The following is a 17,299-nucleotide window of genomic DNA, read 5'->3' on the forward strand; positions in this document are numbered from 1 at the left end:
CCAGACGCTTCAGCACATAAAAATTCACCAGTGTTAAAAATGTGTTCAAATTTCAATGAAATATGTAAAACTTGGGATCTAGATTTCAGAATTTCTTATCATGAAATATAAACATTTCCTTATTAATATACTGAAGGTAGTTGATTTTAAATAACGTTGCTATCTATTTGTTACTCTGTGATTTGCCAATTATAGCTACATTTTACATTTTTGGCTATGATATCTATACTTATCTATTTTTCATTTATTTTTATTTTGTATTTTTCATTTATATCTATATCTGTGTCTTTTATTTAGGTAGTATCTATTTCTCTGTTTTTTTTTTTTTTTTCATTTTTCGTTTTTAATTTGTATTTACACTTGTATCATGCATTTGTATCTGTTTTATCTCTTTTTTTTTCATATTATCTGCAATTCTATATTTTAAACAAATCTCTGTACTGTCTATTGTAATTGGGGCTTTGCCCTGTTGTAGACATAAATAAATTATATATATATATATAAAATAATAATAATAATAATAATAATAATAATAATTGATATTATATCTTTTACAAGGATCGATATTTTGGTCGAAATTTATGTTTTCGTGGGATTTTCATTGGTCTTGTTAATGACACGATACAATGAAGCCAAGTTATCAGTGATATTAGTTATGTTGTGTACACTGCGCACAACGAACTGAAAGTCCGTTGTAAGTAGGGGATATAGCCTCTACTACTCCCCTTCACTTGCTTCGTTTTCCAGGGACTGGCTCAGGAGTCACAGAATGCCGACGTATGTACTAGAATGACTGCCTAATAAAGTCTAATGCACTTTAAAAGTCATGTACTTACCCATGTCACATAAGGAGATGCTGGAACTGTCTGCCTCCATTTTCCACAAATTTCTGGCACCTGCTTAGGAAATTTCTTAGGAGAATTTTCCAAGCATTTTCCAGTGTCATTAAGAGTCTCTTCTGTGAGCACTGTACATTGCCTTCTTCACTTCTTAGCTTGAATAGTTCCTGTTTCCCGAAATTTATTAACTAATTTATGAATCGTATCACGACTTTTGGGATTCGATCACCTGAGAATTTCTCTCGAAATAATCTCCTGACAGCTTGAGCGGATTCTGTACAGACATAAGAATCGTAAATAAACATCCGATATGGAATAGAATAATAAATTAAGCCTATTACAGTTTTTGCAATTTATTCTTAGTGTAGTTGCTTGCACTGTTCAAACATCACTAACTGTGTCACATGAGAGTCAGGTCAAAACCAGTTAACTCCACTTACCCACTTCCAATTCCTCCCGTAAGTGTTGGTTATCTTATTGGTTGAGGCAGTGTCTGTCACAGTTCTGGTCAGAAGATAATTGGATGACCCAGTAGTAGGGATGAGAATATACTAAGAAGTGAAAATTTTAGACTTACGATTATGGTATGGTATAATATTGCAATTTCGAACACTTATTTTTTGACTCAAGGCACAATATAAAACTACAAATTTATTGTTATTAGAAAGCTTCCCACCTAATATGACTCATCCATGAATATGATGAAAAAATGAATATTTATTTGGTCGTAGTTCTAAATTTGAGAATTCAATTTCAGATTAATTTTCATCTCCATCTTCTTTGGTGGAATTTAATTTTAACAAAGGAAAATAGTGGTAAAAAAATTCAGAAATGTGACGAAAGGCCGTTCGAAATTATACTCACCACTATACCTAATGAAATACCAAATGGTTTCAAGTTCTGCACAAAGATGACATACATTGTGCCTTGTGTAAGTCTAAGAAGCATTACAAAATTAGAAATCACTCGTGAATCAGTTACAATGTAACGAATATCATACAAGACAATAATATCAGCTACTTCATAACAGAACATTTCTTTGCGAGTGAGAAAATACTAAATGTTTTTCAGTTAAATTACAGTTATTTGTCTGGCTTGAACATATAATAAAACAGAAATTTATTACTTGAAAACTACTTAACATATTTCCATACGGGTTTTCTACATAAACAGCAACTCGAAATGTTTGATATGCATGGGTTTCATGATGTCATAATACTTGTGCATTCGCATAACTGCATTGGAAACAATGCGGCATCAATTATGCCAGAAAATCAGACCTGAGGACGAGCCACGCCAGAGAGAATTTGCAACATCCATTTCACAACAAATTGAAGGAAATGACTCATTCCTTGATGGAATCTGCTTTCCAGACGAGGCAATGTTCCCTGTTTCCAGGAAAGTGCACAAGCACAATTGCAAAATTTGGGGCATGGAAAAACCCCATGCAGTGCGTCAATACCAACGTGACTCTCCCAAAGTGAATGTTGGTGCGCACTAATGAAAGCCAGGGTCATAGGACTGTTCTTCTTCACGGAAAAAACCGTCAGTGCAGCTGTCAAGAGTGTTACGCCTGTAATGTTGTCAAACATATGGGCGGAAATTGAGTATAGATTGGACATCTGTCGTGCCACTAATGATGCTCATATCGAGGTGCTGTGAAAAACATTTTTTGTAGAAAAGAACATTTTGAGTTCCTGTTCATGTAGAAAAACCCACATGGAAATATTTTAATTAGTTTTCGAGTAATAAATTTGTTTTATTATATTTTCAAGCCAGACACACTGTACAATGCTTATGTAGAAGGACTATAAACAAATGACAGTCGAAATCTCATACTAAAATGGATACCCAAAGTTTGAGAAGCTAGAAATATGGATAAAAGTCTTATTGAGTTCAGAATTGTATCATGTCTGAACTGTACCCCACAAAGTTAAAGATGGAATGGAAACTCTGTATGTTCTACAAATGTCAAAGCATGGTAACATAATATAGTCACCCATCTTCCAGGTGTAAATAAAGTAGCACAACGTGCAACTATGCCACTAGCAGCTTGGAAAATTTCTTTCTCAGGAGAAATACTCAATAAAATTTTAAATAAACAAGAGAATGTCGATGATCCATGGAAGTTATAGCAGTGAATATGATGCATATCAGCATGTGACACTAATTTACCTCGGGTGAAGGCTCTCATTGACTTATTTCTCACTAAAATAATACAAGCTGAAAGCTGGAATTGTACTTTTCTGCTGTGCAATATCAAGTCCTTGCGGTGATGTGTGTACAAGAAATGAATGGCAAAAGAAACAGAATTGCACCGATTCATACAATATTTGAAGATTGCAATGACAAAAATAATTTTCTTGCAGCAGATGCCTAACAGTTCATGAGAAGTTACAAGAATTTCAAGGGAAATATTCTTTTCGGCAATTCGTAAATATAAACCCATGCAAAATACGGAATAAAAATACTTGCTCTTGTAAAATTAATTACTCATAAATTATGGTATGTGGTTCACAACAAAATTGGAAATTTACAGAAATAACCAAACAGTCCTTTTCAAGTTTCCAACTCTCCAGTTGGTGTGAAAGGGTATATTTTTCCATTAAATAGATGTGGGAGGAACATATTGTGGGCAGTTGGTTTACAAATGTACCTCTGACTCACGATTTCATTTCATATATTGTATTCCATAGACCTTACATTAACATTGAAGCTTTAAGATGTGGAGCAAGTCAAAAGTTATACAATTTTTGGCAAAATGAGGTAAGATGAGGCACAGAATTCCCCATGGATTATCTGACATTTGCCTTACAGTTGGGGAAAACCTCAGAAAACCCCAACCAGGTAATCAGCCCAAGTGGAAACCTAACCCATGCCTGAACACCAACGAGTTAGAAAGAGAAAGATATAGAGTGGTCATTGCGCCGCCATGTTTGAAGAAAATTGAACGACCGTTGGTAATGAACTTATGCGCCCAAAACAAAGTGGGCGTGGTGATAACTGACATTAGAATCGTCAGCTGTCTTAATTTCGTTTGCATAAATCAGTTAAACTGAAGTGGAAAAACCTAGTATTTCGTCAAATACGTGCTAGGAACTTAATCTAAACTTATGTACTCTAAATTTAAAACACTTGAGCTATTCCTAGAAGGAATGCTTCAAAGAATAACCTAAGCAAAATTTATTGTCATGTAGTATGACAAGAAGTGCTAGCAAATATACTGAAGAAAATGTTAATATTCTTAGGGTCTTTTAAATGCGACCTGCAAGATTGCCTATAAAATGAACGAGTATGATTCGGATGATTTTATTAAATTGTTTTCCCAGTCTCTACACGTTGCAAAACTATTTACTATACCATAAGATATAGAATGAAAGTAGGCCCTATCTGTAATAAACAACCTTTACCTCCAAGCTTGTAACGTGGGTGAAACATGATAAAACACGCTTTCAGTTTTTTTGTTACAGTAAAGTATAATTATTATCGAAATGTGAACGTGAGGCCAACAGCCAGCTGGTCTGTCAGAGCCTTTCAAGGGCTGTGGCACCACAGATAATTATTAGTGTATAATTGAGCACCCACGTACAATAATGGGGTAAGTAGTTACGAAATATATTCATACAGTAGCGTGCAAATTAATCCGAACAACGTAATTACTTATGAAAGGACGCTCAAACGGGATAAAAAAAGGATCTAAGACATACCTCAGTAATCTATGTGGCCTCCCTTGTTCCTAATAACAGCTCTGAGACGATTTGGCATGGATTCCACTAATTTCCCACAAATATTCTTCATTTCTTCATCGCGAAACCATACACCAATGAGGGCAGAAATCATCTTCTCCTTTGTAGAACAATCCATTTTTTGCATTCTTCTTTTGCAAATTGACCACAAGTTCTCAATGGGGTTGATGTCGGGTGAGTTGCCTGGCCAGGGGAGTACCTGAATATTCTTCTTGTTGAAGAATTCTGTAGTTTTTCGAGACGTATGACATGGTGCCAGGTCTTGTTGGAACACACCTCTGCCATCCGGAAATGATTTTTGCAGCTGGGGTACAATTCTGGTTTCCAATAAGTGAATATATTTGTCAGAATTCATCATTCCTTTGATAGGTATTAATGCTCCAGGCCCTTCATGTGTAAAACAACCCCAAAACATTACTTTAGGGGGGGTATTTGGGTGCTTGTTGGAGATGAGCTGCTGTTACTTTTTCGGATCCTTTACGTACATAAGAAACACCGTGGCCGTGAACCTCGAAATGAGACTCATCGGAAAAAAGTACATTCTTCCAGTCATTCACTGTCCAGTGTTAATGTAATTTTGCCCACATTAAGCGTTTTTTGCACATAACAGGGGTTAGCAGTTGCTTCTTAATAGGCTTACGAGCCCTTCGTCCAGTTTCCAAAAGCCTACGCCGCACTGTTGTGACGTGAATATTCGCCCCAGTGGTAGCCATTAACTCGCGGGTTAAGTCGACAGCAGTTAATCTAGGATTTAATTTACTTTTCCTGACAATTAAACGATCATCTGCAGTTGAAGTCTTCCTTTTCCGGCCACAGTTTCCATTTTTCTGGGGTGGTGATGGATCCAGTCTCCCTGTATCGTTTTATGATCGAATTAACAGTAGCCAAACCGATGTGACATTCTGCAGCAATTTGCCTCTGTGTCATAGAAGAATGCTCTGCTAATTTTATAATTTTAGACCGTTTTCGTGTAGTTGTATCCATTTGTGAAGATGGCAGAATGTACACAGGATTGCAGTATTAAGTCTTCTACACAACTGAAATGCTTATAAGTACAAAACGACAGGCAAAATGTCACACATTATTAAAAAAATAATAACGACAGACCTTCAACAATGGAATTACACGTACTACAGATGTCAATTAAAGCTGTATGAGCAGTTGTGAGGCCAACAATGACAGAAAATGTAAAAATATGTCATGTTCGGATTAATTTGCACGCTACTGTACTTACCCCATTATTGCACGTGGGTGCTCAATTATGTTCTTTCATGTCCATCCAGTCAAAATACTAACAACAATACGACCTACCCCAGAGTTTTGCGTTATTTTGGATGCGAGTGTCGAAATACAATTTTAATATTTGATTGCTATTATTAGGTTTGAAATGGAATTGTAGCGGTTTTATCCGTATTTAGTTTAACTTTATTACTAGTGAACCATTTATTTGATTAATCGTTTGTCTTCGAAATAGGCCTACTTCTTATAAGCTACAGCTCATCGTCTTCTTGTATAAGCAGTAAGGACAGAAGGAGCAGAAATAAAGGATGCCGGTGTCGAAATACAGTTTTAATATTGTATTGCTATTTGTTTTTCACTGGGTCAGAAACGGAATTGTTTTAGTTTTATCCGTATTTAGTTTAAGTACATTACCAGTGAACCATTTATTTTGTTTATGCCGGGCGTTGTTACACATTTATGCATGAAAAAAAAATGCTGCTAATTAACAAAACTATGGACTTAATTTCATAAAATTTACATGAAATATGATATATCAGTTGTCTTTTTCCTTTTGACATTGCAGTTATATGCAGCACACACAACAGGCATGTTTTTTCTTCGTTTTTTTGTACTTCTTACCTCCGTTATACAACATTGTAAGCAGACGAATTTTTACAAAGGTGAGCGCTTAGCTCAGATCTGCCGTGTTTCGCGGTGGCACCGCAAAGAGCGCTGTACAGGACAACATGGCCACTCAATAGTCTTCTCTTTCTAACTCGTTGCTGAACACAGCTCCTTATTTCAGACAAGCAAGTCTGCCAACTTAGTTAAACTGGTGGCTCTACAAAAGTATACAATACATAGAAAACAGATTAATTCAATTTACAAGCATATCAATGGTTCAGAGCAACACTATTGTGACTACTATTATTGGTAAAACATTATTATTTTTTCTTGAGGTCTGACTTGACAACACTGGCGGCAAAGCTAGAAAATATTGATGTACCACTAAAAAAAAAAAAAAAAAAAAAACTTCTGTGATATGTGGCATGAAAATGTAGTTCTCAAGTTCTACAAGGACATTATTGATGGTGAAATTGACATTATTGAAGAAAGTGTTGTGGGGTTGAACGAGGATTGAGCGTATTCTCTTCCTGCACTTCCAGCCATCTTACATGTCATACCAACATAACTTACGAGGCATTACGAACGTTCCGCGCTAGTTTGCAATATTGCAGCGGGATGGTTACGCGGGTATTTAAAATGTATAAATTCATAGCTATCGATATAACATAACGAATGTTTCGCGCTAGTTTCTAATGTTCGAGCGGGAATTCGTAGTTGTGGAAATGGCTGCAGTAGGTGATCGTATTAATATTAGAAAGCTGAGCATTATTAATAGTGAAAATGAAGCGCAACAGTGGTGCCGGGAGAAAGGTCTGCTTCCCGCAAATATGGAGTGTCCACTTTGTGGGGAGTTTTCGTACTCCCAAACAATAAGGGAGTGCGATGAGACGAATGTACCAGATGTAGCGGAGTCAACGATCACGGATTGGTTTTCATACTTGAGGGAAGTGTGTAGAGGTAAGAAAATGAACTATTATGGCAGATTGGGTTAATTTAGGATTTTACTGACAGGTTAGGTTAGTTTAGGATTTTACTGACAGGTTAGCTTAGGATAGATAACGATGAAAGAGTAATGGAACGTATCGTATGATGACGCAGAATATCTGCATGGAAATATCATATGTACTTCGGTACATTGAAATAATATTAGGATAGATAAGGTTAGTGTAGGATTTTATTGACAGGTTAGGTTAGCTTAGGTTTTTATGGTGCGTTACGTAATTATTTGTGACAGGTTAGGTTAGTTTAGGATTTTAGTGATAGGTTAGGTTAGTTTAGGATTTTAGTGACAGGTTAGGTTAGTTTAGGATTTTAGTGATAGGTTAGGTTAGTTTAGGATTTTAGTGACAGGTTAGGTTAGTTTAGGATTTAAGTGACATATTAGGTTAGTTTAGACTTTTATAATGCGTTGCATAATTATCTGTGACAGGTTAGGTTAGTTTAGGGTTTTGGTTAGGTTAGGTTAGGTTAGTTTAGGGTTTTGGTTAGGTTAGGTTAGGTTAGATAAGGTTAGTGTAGGATTTTAGTGACAGGTTACGTTATCTTAGGTTTTTATGATGCGTTACGTATTAGGTTAGTTTAGGATTTAGTGACAGATAGGTTAGTTTAGGATTTTAGTGACAGGTTAGGTTAGTTTAGGATTTTAGTGACAGGTTAGGTTAGTTTAGACTTTTATGATACGAAGCATAATTATCTGTGACAGGTTAGGTTAGTTTAGGGTTTAGGTTAGGTTAGGTTAGTTTTGGATTTTGGTTAGGTTAGGTTAGGTTGGGTTAGAATTTTGGTTAGGTTAGGTTAGTTTAGAGTTTTGGTTAGGTTAGGTTAGTTTAGGGTTTTAGGTTAGGTTAGGTTAGGATTTTGGTTAGGTTAGGTTAGTTTAGGGTTTTGATTAGGTTAGGTTAGGTTAGTTTAGGATTTTGGTTAGGTTAGGTTAGTTTAGGGTTTTGGTTAGGATAGGTTAGGTGAGGTTATGTTAGGGCTTTCTTTAGGTTAGGTTAATTTAGATTAGGTTACGATTTTGGTTAGGTTAGGTTAGTTTAGGGTTTTGGTTAGGTTAGGTTAGTTTAGGATTTTGGTTAGGTTAGTTTAGGGTTTTAGTTAGGTTTGTTTATGTTAGGTTAGGTTAGAAATTTGGTTAGGTTAGGTTAGTTTAGGATTTTGGTTGGGTTAGGTTAGTTTAGGGTTTAGGATAGGTTAGGTGAGGTTAGGTTAGGGTTTTCTTTAGATTAGGTTAGGTTGCGATTTTGGTTAGGTTAGGTTAGTTTAGGGTTTTGGTCAGGTTAGGTTAGTTTAGTGTTTTGGTTAGGTTAGGTTAGTTTAGGGTTTTGGTTAGGTTAGTAAGGCTTTTTAGTTAGGTTTATTTATGTTAGGTTAGAAATTTGGTTAGGTTAAGTTAGTTTAGGGTTTTGGTTAGGTTTGTTTAGGGTTTAGGTTAAGTTAGGTTATTTTAGGTTTTTGTTATGTGTTAGATAGTTTTAGCTTTTTTATGCTTTGTGTAGGCAAATCTGTGGCAGGTTAGGTTGGGTTAGTTTAGGATTTTGTTGAGAAGTTGGGTTAGGTTAGTTTAGGCTTTTTTATGCTTTGCATATACGAAACTGTGCAATGTTGGGTTAGGATAGTTTAGGTTTTATTGACAGGTTAGGTTAGTTTTGGAGTTTAGTGAAATAGGTTAGGTTAGTTTAGACTTTTATGATGCTTTAGGTTAGGTTAGTTTAGGTTTTTGTAGGCTTTTATTTGCTATAAGTGTTATTTTCTTTCAGACAATGTGGATCGCCGTTAGAAGAACGAACCTAGAATTGGAGGGCCGAATCATATAGTAGAAATTGATGAATGCAAGATTGGACGTAGGAAATTTTAGGCTGGTGGTCGTATTGTGGAGGGTTCTCGGGTTTTGGGCATGATAGATCGTGAGACGAAGGAAGTGCGATTGGAGATTTGTCCGAATAATAAGAGGGACAAAGATACTTTTCTTGGTGTTATTCGGAAACATGTCGCCGCTCAAACCACAATAATGACGGACTGCTGGAAGGGATATGAAGGCCTGGATGTTAACAATTTCCGTCATTTGACTGTGAATCAGAGCCTCAACTTTATTGATCCGGAAAGTGGTGCATGCACGAATTTGATCGAAAACGCAAGCGATTGAGTGTGGCTGTCGTGAAGTAGTGATTTTTTGTTTTTTACGTTGGCAGTTGAAGGACGTCATTGTGTATCATAATGGCGGGCTTCGAAAGAAAGTTCAGTTGTGAAATTTATGTGTTTATTGTAGTATTATATGCTCCAGCGGAGTGTGTTTCAGTGCGTATTGAATTAATAACAGTTCATCGTTCTTCACATTACATCGTATCGTGTGTTTCATGTGACTAAAATCGTTTCACTGACTAGAAAACAGAACGTTTGCACTCACATTACGTTGGACGTTTCATTTCACAGGTAATTTGCCACATATCTCTACAGTTATTTTACTTGTAACAATTACCAATAGAATGCTTAAGTTTTAAAATGCATCTCCACAAAAAATTCCATCAAATTCGCTTTATAATTCGAACATTTTGTATTGCAAAATCGTCGGAATCCGCTCAATCCTCGTTTCACCCAATTTTCTGTTATTTCTTATATTGCAACAAAACTTCATACAATAGAATCCCTCTTAACTGGCATCAAAGGGACCAGGCTAATTTCGGATACATGATTTTGTCGGATAATTGAATACATACCAGAATATACAAAAAAGAAAGTTCGTATTTCATGGTGCCAAATGTTGAAATTGCAGCCATATGAAGCTTATTTCTCTATCACTTGCTCATAACTGAATAAATATAAAACTGTGTGGATTTTCCTTATTAAAACACATCACACAACACAAAATATAATACATTAATTTTAGGTTAGAATATTCGCTAAAAACGAAAGTTCGTGCGAACTTCCTAATGTGGCAACACTGACGGCCAGAACATAACTAAATAAACATAAAAACTCCGTGAATTTTCTTTATTAAAACACATCACACAACACAAATAATAAACAACATTTAGGTTTGAATATTCACTGAAAATGAAAGTTTGTTTGAACTTCCTAAAGTGGCCCAGACTGTGACAATCTGGCCGATTTTAACTTTTTTTTTTTGTCCAGCCAAAAGTGCCATTGTTTTGATATTGCTGGTTATTTGGATGCCAGTATGAGGGATTTTACTGTGTTTGCAAACAATTTCGTATCAAAACTTGATACATTCAGTCTTTTGCACCAAACATGCATATTTCAGTGTGCTATTATGCTGAAGCAGATAAGGAAATCATTACCGGTAACGTCTTTTCCTCACTTGCTCTTATTAGCTGTGTTTTTGTTCATTTTGATGGTAAACAAGTCAACAATTAGTTTCGTAAAAAAAAAAATTAAGTTTTCTTTGCTTCCCGAAAAATGATATCAGGTGTACTGGAACACACCACCTCATATAATTATGCTCCATATCACATATTCAGCACTAAAATTGCAACTTTTGCTTTTAGGAAGGAATAAAGAGGAAGCTGTTGTACCCAGGGACACTTTTTGAAATTTCAGTTTTTTTAATTTTTGTATAAGCTTTTATAGCTTTTTATTATTAACAACAGTATCTTTGAGTTGTAAAGTACCTATCTTAAAAAAAAAAGGTTTCAATTAAATAATTTTTTGTATAGATTTTTTTTTTAATTTTCCTAAAGTGCTACACACTGTCCCTACGTACATAAGGGTGATGTACCTTGGGACATAGAATGACATACCTTGGAACATGGTTCAACATAATATTAATCCATGTTGAATCTTTCGTACACTACTTTTAACACTTGTGTTAATTATTTAAGCATGTGTGGCTTACAGCTGTTTCGGTGTTACTTGACACCATCCTCAGAGCCTACTAGATCTCGGCTCTATCTCAACTTCGCTGCCTGTTGTGTGGGTGCATTCATGTGATGAAGAGTTGTGTCAAATAGTGTGTGTGTTCTGAAATTGATCTGTGTGTTGAGAATTTGATTAGGGTGTGTTTCAGTGTGTGTCTGTATATTTCATATTGTTCTAGTGTGTTGAGTTTTTGGTTTTGGGTTGTGTGTTTAGGATTTCCATGTCTGTATTTATATTATTGTATGTGTGGTTAGCATTAGTTACATTGGACAGACAGGCAGATCATTCCAAAATCAATACAAAGAACACATTAAAGCAATAACCAGAGGACACAATACATCTACATATGCCGAACACATAACTAATGCTAACCACACATACAATAACATAAATACAGACATGGAAATCCTACACATACAACCCAAAAAGCAAAAACTCAACACACTAGAATAATATGAAATACACAGACCACCGCCATCTGGATTGCAATCTACTGCCTGCTCTATGAGGTACATTTTGCGTATATAGTCTGCTGAGAAATCTCCGCTAGATGGCAGATCATACAACACCATACGCAACATTAGTTGTAATGAAAACGTAAACGCATTCTGTTTAATAAACATGATTATTCTCAAGTTTTCCTTTAATTAAACTAGATATTATGTATAAATGTATACCAGAGACAAAATCTTACCTGAAAAAAATGATGTCCATCACTTGAAGTCATAACTTCAGAATTTTCTTGGACTGAGACTTTGAATAGCACACCGGTCGAAATGCACGCTATGTTTCATTCCTTCCAATATTTGCTAGTAGTGGTCATACAAACTTTGTTATTATAATCTGGATAACCATCTGTTAATGATTTGGCATACTGAAATTTAATAATGCTCAGTCTGAAAGAGGAGAATGCGCAAATGTGCGAATTGTTCTTGTTAGTTGAGAAGACTTCGTACAATATGGTACCGGTACTGCGGTTTCAACGAACTCCTGCAAATGTTTTATTAAGGCAACAAAAGTCGATTTTGGATATCTAAGCCCTCCTCTGTCTTGGTCATTTAATGGCGTCGAAGTTTTAGGCATAGATATATCCCTAATAGGCCAATCATAACTTACTTTCTCATCAAATACGCGTATTAAATATCTGCAAGTCAAAGCTTGGGAGACAGTTTCTAAATTAATGTTTATTCTGTAATTTGGTACTCTATGCTTGTCCAAAAGAATCAAAACATGATCAGAAGAACAAGGTCATTTTCGGTATGGTATCTGTGATACTATTCCCACCAGTTGGAAAGGTCTTTCCGCATTATACACTATCTCCAGTGACAATGGCTGCTTTGGAAGCTATCATAAGTCCTGACTTCAATATTCTTTTGATAGCTTATGCTGCTGTGTACGTACATTTGTTATATCATTACTACCACCTTCCATTCTAACTGTGCTAAAAGAACCTCTACTGGATCTCCAGAAAATCTTCTTGTGAGAATGTAGAAAAATCCATTTTTCACTAGATGTATGATACAATGAACTGAAGAGTTCACAGTGAACAGAAGTGCCTCTGTCGTCTCTTTGGTTAGCTCTTTCAATTTAGCCCATTTCGATTCAGCCTGAATCCTTCTTATATATCCGACGAAGTATTCCTGTAGCCACTGCAGTCTTTCATCAGCTACAGAATAAAACTGCATGGAATTCGGGTTGCATTGCCTCATATGCTATGTTTTGTCACGTCATGCACAGTGAAAAATTTATATATACACTTCATGAAATGTACAGATGGGCCAACTTCTGAGAAGTCTGCATTGGTATTGATATGGGTATTGTTATTCATGAAGTCAACTGTGGCAGTTACTGCAGGAGAGAAAACTTGTACAGCCATTAATACATTCATTTTTTTCGAAGTTAGTAGGTTAAATGCTTAGTATAACACCAGGCTTTAGTTTTTTTTCTTGCAGTTCTCTCTATAGTCTTCTGAACGAAAATGGATACTGCACACACGTGAGTAATCGGTTGGAATCCACCTGCTACCATTATAGACATCTTGTCTGGATATAGACGCCAGCCACTTTTCTCTAAGTTCTTTTGCTGAGGAAATTTCATGATATTTTATTTCTTTTGAATGTGAACTTTCTTGTCTAGATTTACAAAGGAGAACACAACAATTCACCATTATTAAACATGAACACAGCAGCTATTTTATATCGAAAATTAATTTTATAACTACTGACTTAAACGAGTATTTAGCTTAGTCAGATGTAATAATTAATCATACAGTCACTAACAATCGCCTCAACACTTTAACATCTGCAGATTAGAAATGATGCGGTATGGTGCAGTCACAGTCACGCTCTAGCGGAAAATTCTAGAAACATTGCTATACGATGTTTCCCATGTTAAATTGTACCGAAGAGCAGGCAGTATTATTACAATCCATACGGTGGTGATACAGACACACTAAAACACACCCTAATCAAATTCTCAACACACAGATCAATTTCAGAACACACATACTACTTGACACAACTCTTCATCACACGAACGCACCCACACAACAGGCAGCGAAGTTGAGATAGCGCCGAGATCTAGTAGGCTTTGAGGATGGTGTCAAGTAACACCGAAACAGCTGTAAGCCACACATGCTTACATAATTAACAAGAGTAAGATCGCCATTTAATCAATTATTTATAATATTAATGTAACTAATATTTTATTAAGTTTATATTTCTACAAAATACAGACAATTTACTGTTTTCTAAGTATTATTAATGATAAATTTTGTCTTTAAATTGAATGTAGTAACAATAATGATAATGTTGCTAAGTTTTAAAATAATTCTCAATTTTCTTGCCAGGAAACAATAACAGGATTTCCAATTAAATGAATTTCTTATTATCCAAGGGCGTATCCTTCAAGTGACCTTTTGAAAACATATTTCTTAGTGCTCCTTAGGCTTGAATCTTTTCTTTGAGAAGGTGGGGAAGTTTGAACACAATATCCTCTGAAGGAAGATCAACAATTTCTGATTAATCATGTAAAAAAAATAAATTGTCATATTTAATAAACTTATTTAGATACTGAACTTCAAATTCTGCTTCACAAATCTTCTTACAAATTCTACCGACAAAAAATGTGTAATTAGTATATCCTTCCTGCCACACGAATGAGAACAAAATTTCCTTCTCTTATATCTTCTAAATTCGCTATAGCAGTGTAATTTACAGTTTAAATGGCATCTTCATCATCATTATCATTAGAACTAACACATCCCTCCGCTCATCTGCAGTCTCTTCTGAATTATCCTATCTGGAAACAGAACTTGTGGCTTCAACTTCTTCTGTTTCTGAACTTTATTCATCATATTTCTCTTCTCACTCAACGTTATTATTTTTTTTTTTTCTATTTCGGTTTTCTCTGGCATCTCTGTTAAAGCGCTTGTCTTTCCTTTTTTAGGATTATGAGTTATTCTTTTCCTGGGAGGAGAATAATTTAGCTTTGTCGGGGTTTTCCTCTTGATTTTTAATTTGCTACATGGCATTTCCACTAAAGCTGAAACCCCATTACTAAATACTGTTTTTGATTACTCATCATAAGAGTAACTTATTTACAAAAATATTTAAAATCTAATGAGAACCACTTGAAGACAGTTGTCTTCAGGTACACCGTCCCTAGGTACATCAGGAATCAGTGAAATATATCTCAGCAAGTGTTCAAGACTGAGGTACCGAAAACAAGCCAATAACCACATGGATTCGAAGCTAGAATAACAGGGTTTAAAAATATAGATTAAGTTTTTAATCGTGTATCTAAAGAATCAATTAAAAAATAATTCATTACTTTGACAATCACGTACTTTTTAAGTTCATAAACAGATTTTTTTAAATAAAATCTCTCCAGATTGCTTCAGCAAAAAGTAAATCATTCACAGAACAGCTGAATGATGAAATTAAAGTGACCAACTGCGAAAACAAAAATTCCACCACATAACCTTGAAAATAAACGAAGTGTCCCTAGGTACAACAGCTTCCCTTAATATCTGTTAATAAGAAACAACACCAATGATTTCCAAAATCATCCTAAGTCTTAGTGTCTTTCACTGTTACAGTACCATTTGAGTGAAGTTGTTTGAAAATACTAAACATTTAATTAATTGATGAACTAGTGGACTTACTCGTGTTAAATATGTAATATTTGTCAGGCTTACAGCTGTTTCAGTGCTTCACGCACCATCATCAGAGCCTACTAGATCACTGCGTCATCTCGAACTCCTCTGCCTGTTAGGAGGGTGTGAAGCACTGAAACAGCTGTAAGCCTGACAAATATTACATATTTAACACGAGGAAGTCCACTAGTTCATCAATTAATTATATTCAAGTGTTAAAAGTGGTGTACACAAGATTCAAAATGGACTAAACATTTATTTTTCAGTCTCTTGTGAAGCCTCGATGTGGAAGAATGGTTGGTTTCTCAGCTGGAAGTGAAAATTTACATGGTGTCCATGGTGTGAAAAGGGGACGTCGTTGTGCTCTGGGATTGTGGTTTACTTTCAATCCTATGTACGAAGAGATAGAAAGAATATTAGCAAGACATGTACTGCACCAGGTGCAACAAGGAGGCAGCATCACTGATCAACTATTGCAGGAACTTAGGAAGCACGTGTTTGAAGCTTCTGAATCTGAGTTTAATATTTCAAATCAGATTCCAGTTTCTAACACAAATATTAAAGGGCAACTTAAATTCCTGAATAAATATGTGAAGGAAACTCTCACTCCTGAAAAAGAGTTGAGAGGTACTGTATCATGTAGTGAGTCCAGTAAAATTTACATCAGAAAAGCACAGGGACAGAAATGTTCTTGATTTGCACGTTCCACGTTGATATATCTGTACACTGGACGTAAAGGGCACTATGTCACAAATGCTGAATTTTACAGGAGAGCTAAATGAAGTGTTCTTTACCTCGATACTATAACAGCACATAGTGCCTTTACTCATAGGAGATAGTGCTTTGCACCACTGAAAAGAGTTTGAAGTAAGTAATAAAAATATGCCAACACCTCAATTTCATTAAAAAAATGGACATAGTGCCTTTTGCCTACGGCAAACAGATGTGAATATGTAAATTATTAGATTATTTAATTTTAAACATAATAAAATACAGTAAAACTTGTGCAAGGCAAAATGTGAATAAAGCAGAAACTTGAGCAGTGCAAACAAATTCTCTAATCCCGGCAGATAGAATAGATATTATAGTGTTATTTATTTTGTATATTGTGGAATCTGCCCAATGCAGAAACAGAAAGTAATATTTTATAACTTTTTAAAAAACTAATTACAACTCAAAAAAATTAGCATAACAGGTTTTGCTTACCCTGTATATTCTTGGTATAAAGATGTAGCTATTTTGTGATGGTAATATTATGTAAGGTAATATCTTGTTTATTAACAGAATTTAAAATTTTGATCATATCGTATCATCATCATCATCATCATCATCATCATCATACTTCAAAAAAACCAAACAGGAGTCCATTGATGTCAGATACCAAGGTGACCAAAGATTGAGTTTTATGCTTCACAATAACTAGTTTCAGACATATTGCAGGCAATGGCCCTTGTTTTAGTATCATTCAGATTTTATTCTAAACACATCACATCACAACATCACAAAATGGTTGATATAAACGAAGTTGAAGTTTCAAAAACTGTAGCTCTCAATGAACAGAGCTGGATTTGTCACAAGATAGCCAAAGACCTCCATTTCTCTGGTTCAATCATATACAGAGCTGCCAAATCATATAGAGAGACAGGGCAATACAAGAGGAGATGCGGTCAAAATAATAAATGGAAGACTACTAGAAACCAGGATCATTCTTGCTTATTTCTGCTCTATATCAGCACTTCTGGGACCTCCAAAACGACCTCAAGATGATATATGGAGTAACAATTAGTCACCAGTCAGTCAGGAATAGGTTTTTAATCTCCTCATATGTGTCATGA

At 35.3% G+C, this 17,299-nt stretch overlaps 1 protein-coding gene across 1 annotated transcript in view; it reads left to right on the forward strand.

Moving 5' to 3' along the window:
- LOC138707935 (prolyl 3-hydroxylase 1-like) overlaps positions 1–16,517 on the forward strand; it is a 487,774-nt gene extending 471,257 nt beyond the window's left edge. The window contains exon 12 of the mRNA XM_069837999.1: positions 15,731–16,517. Within this exon, the coding sequence (XP_069694100.1) occupies positions 15,731–16,159 (429 nt within the window). The 3' untranslated portion in view covers positions 16,160–16,517. The remainder of the gene's footprint in view (positions 1–15,730) is intronic.
- Positions 16,518–17,299: the final 782 nt, after the last annotated feature.

This window comes from Periplaneta americana, chromosome 10, assembly GCF_040183065.1.
Source record: "Periplaneta americana isolate PAMFEO1 chromosome 10, P.americana_PAMFEO1_priV1, whole genome shotgun sequence".
Taxonomy (NCBI): Eukaryota; Metazoa; Arthropoda; class Insecta; order Blattodea; family Blattidae; genus Periplaneta; species Periplaneta americana.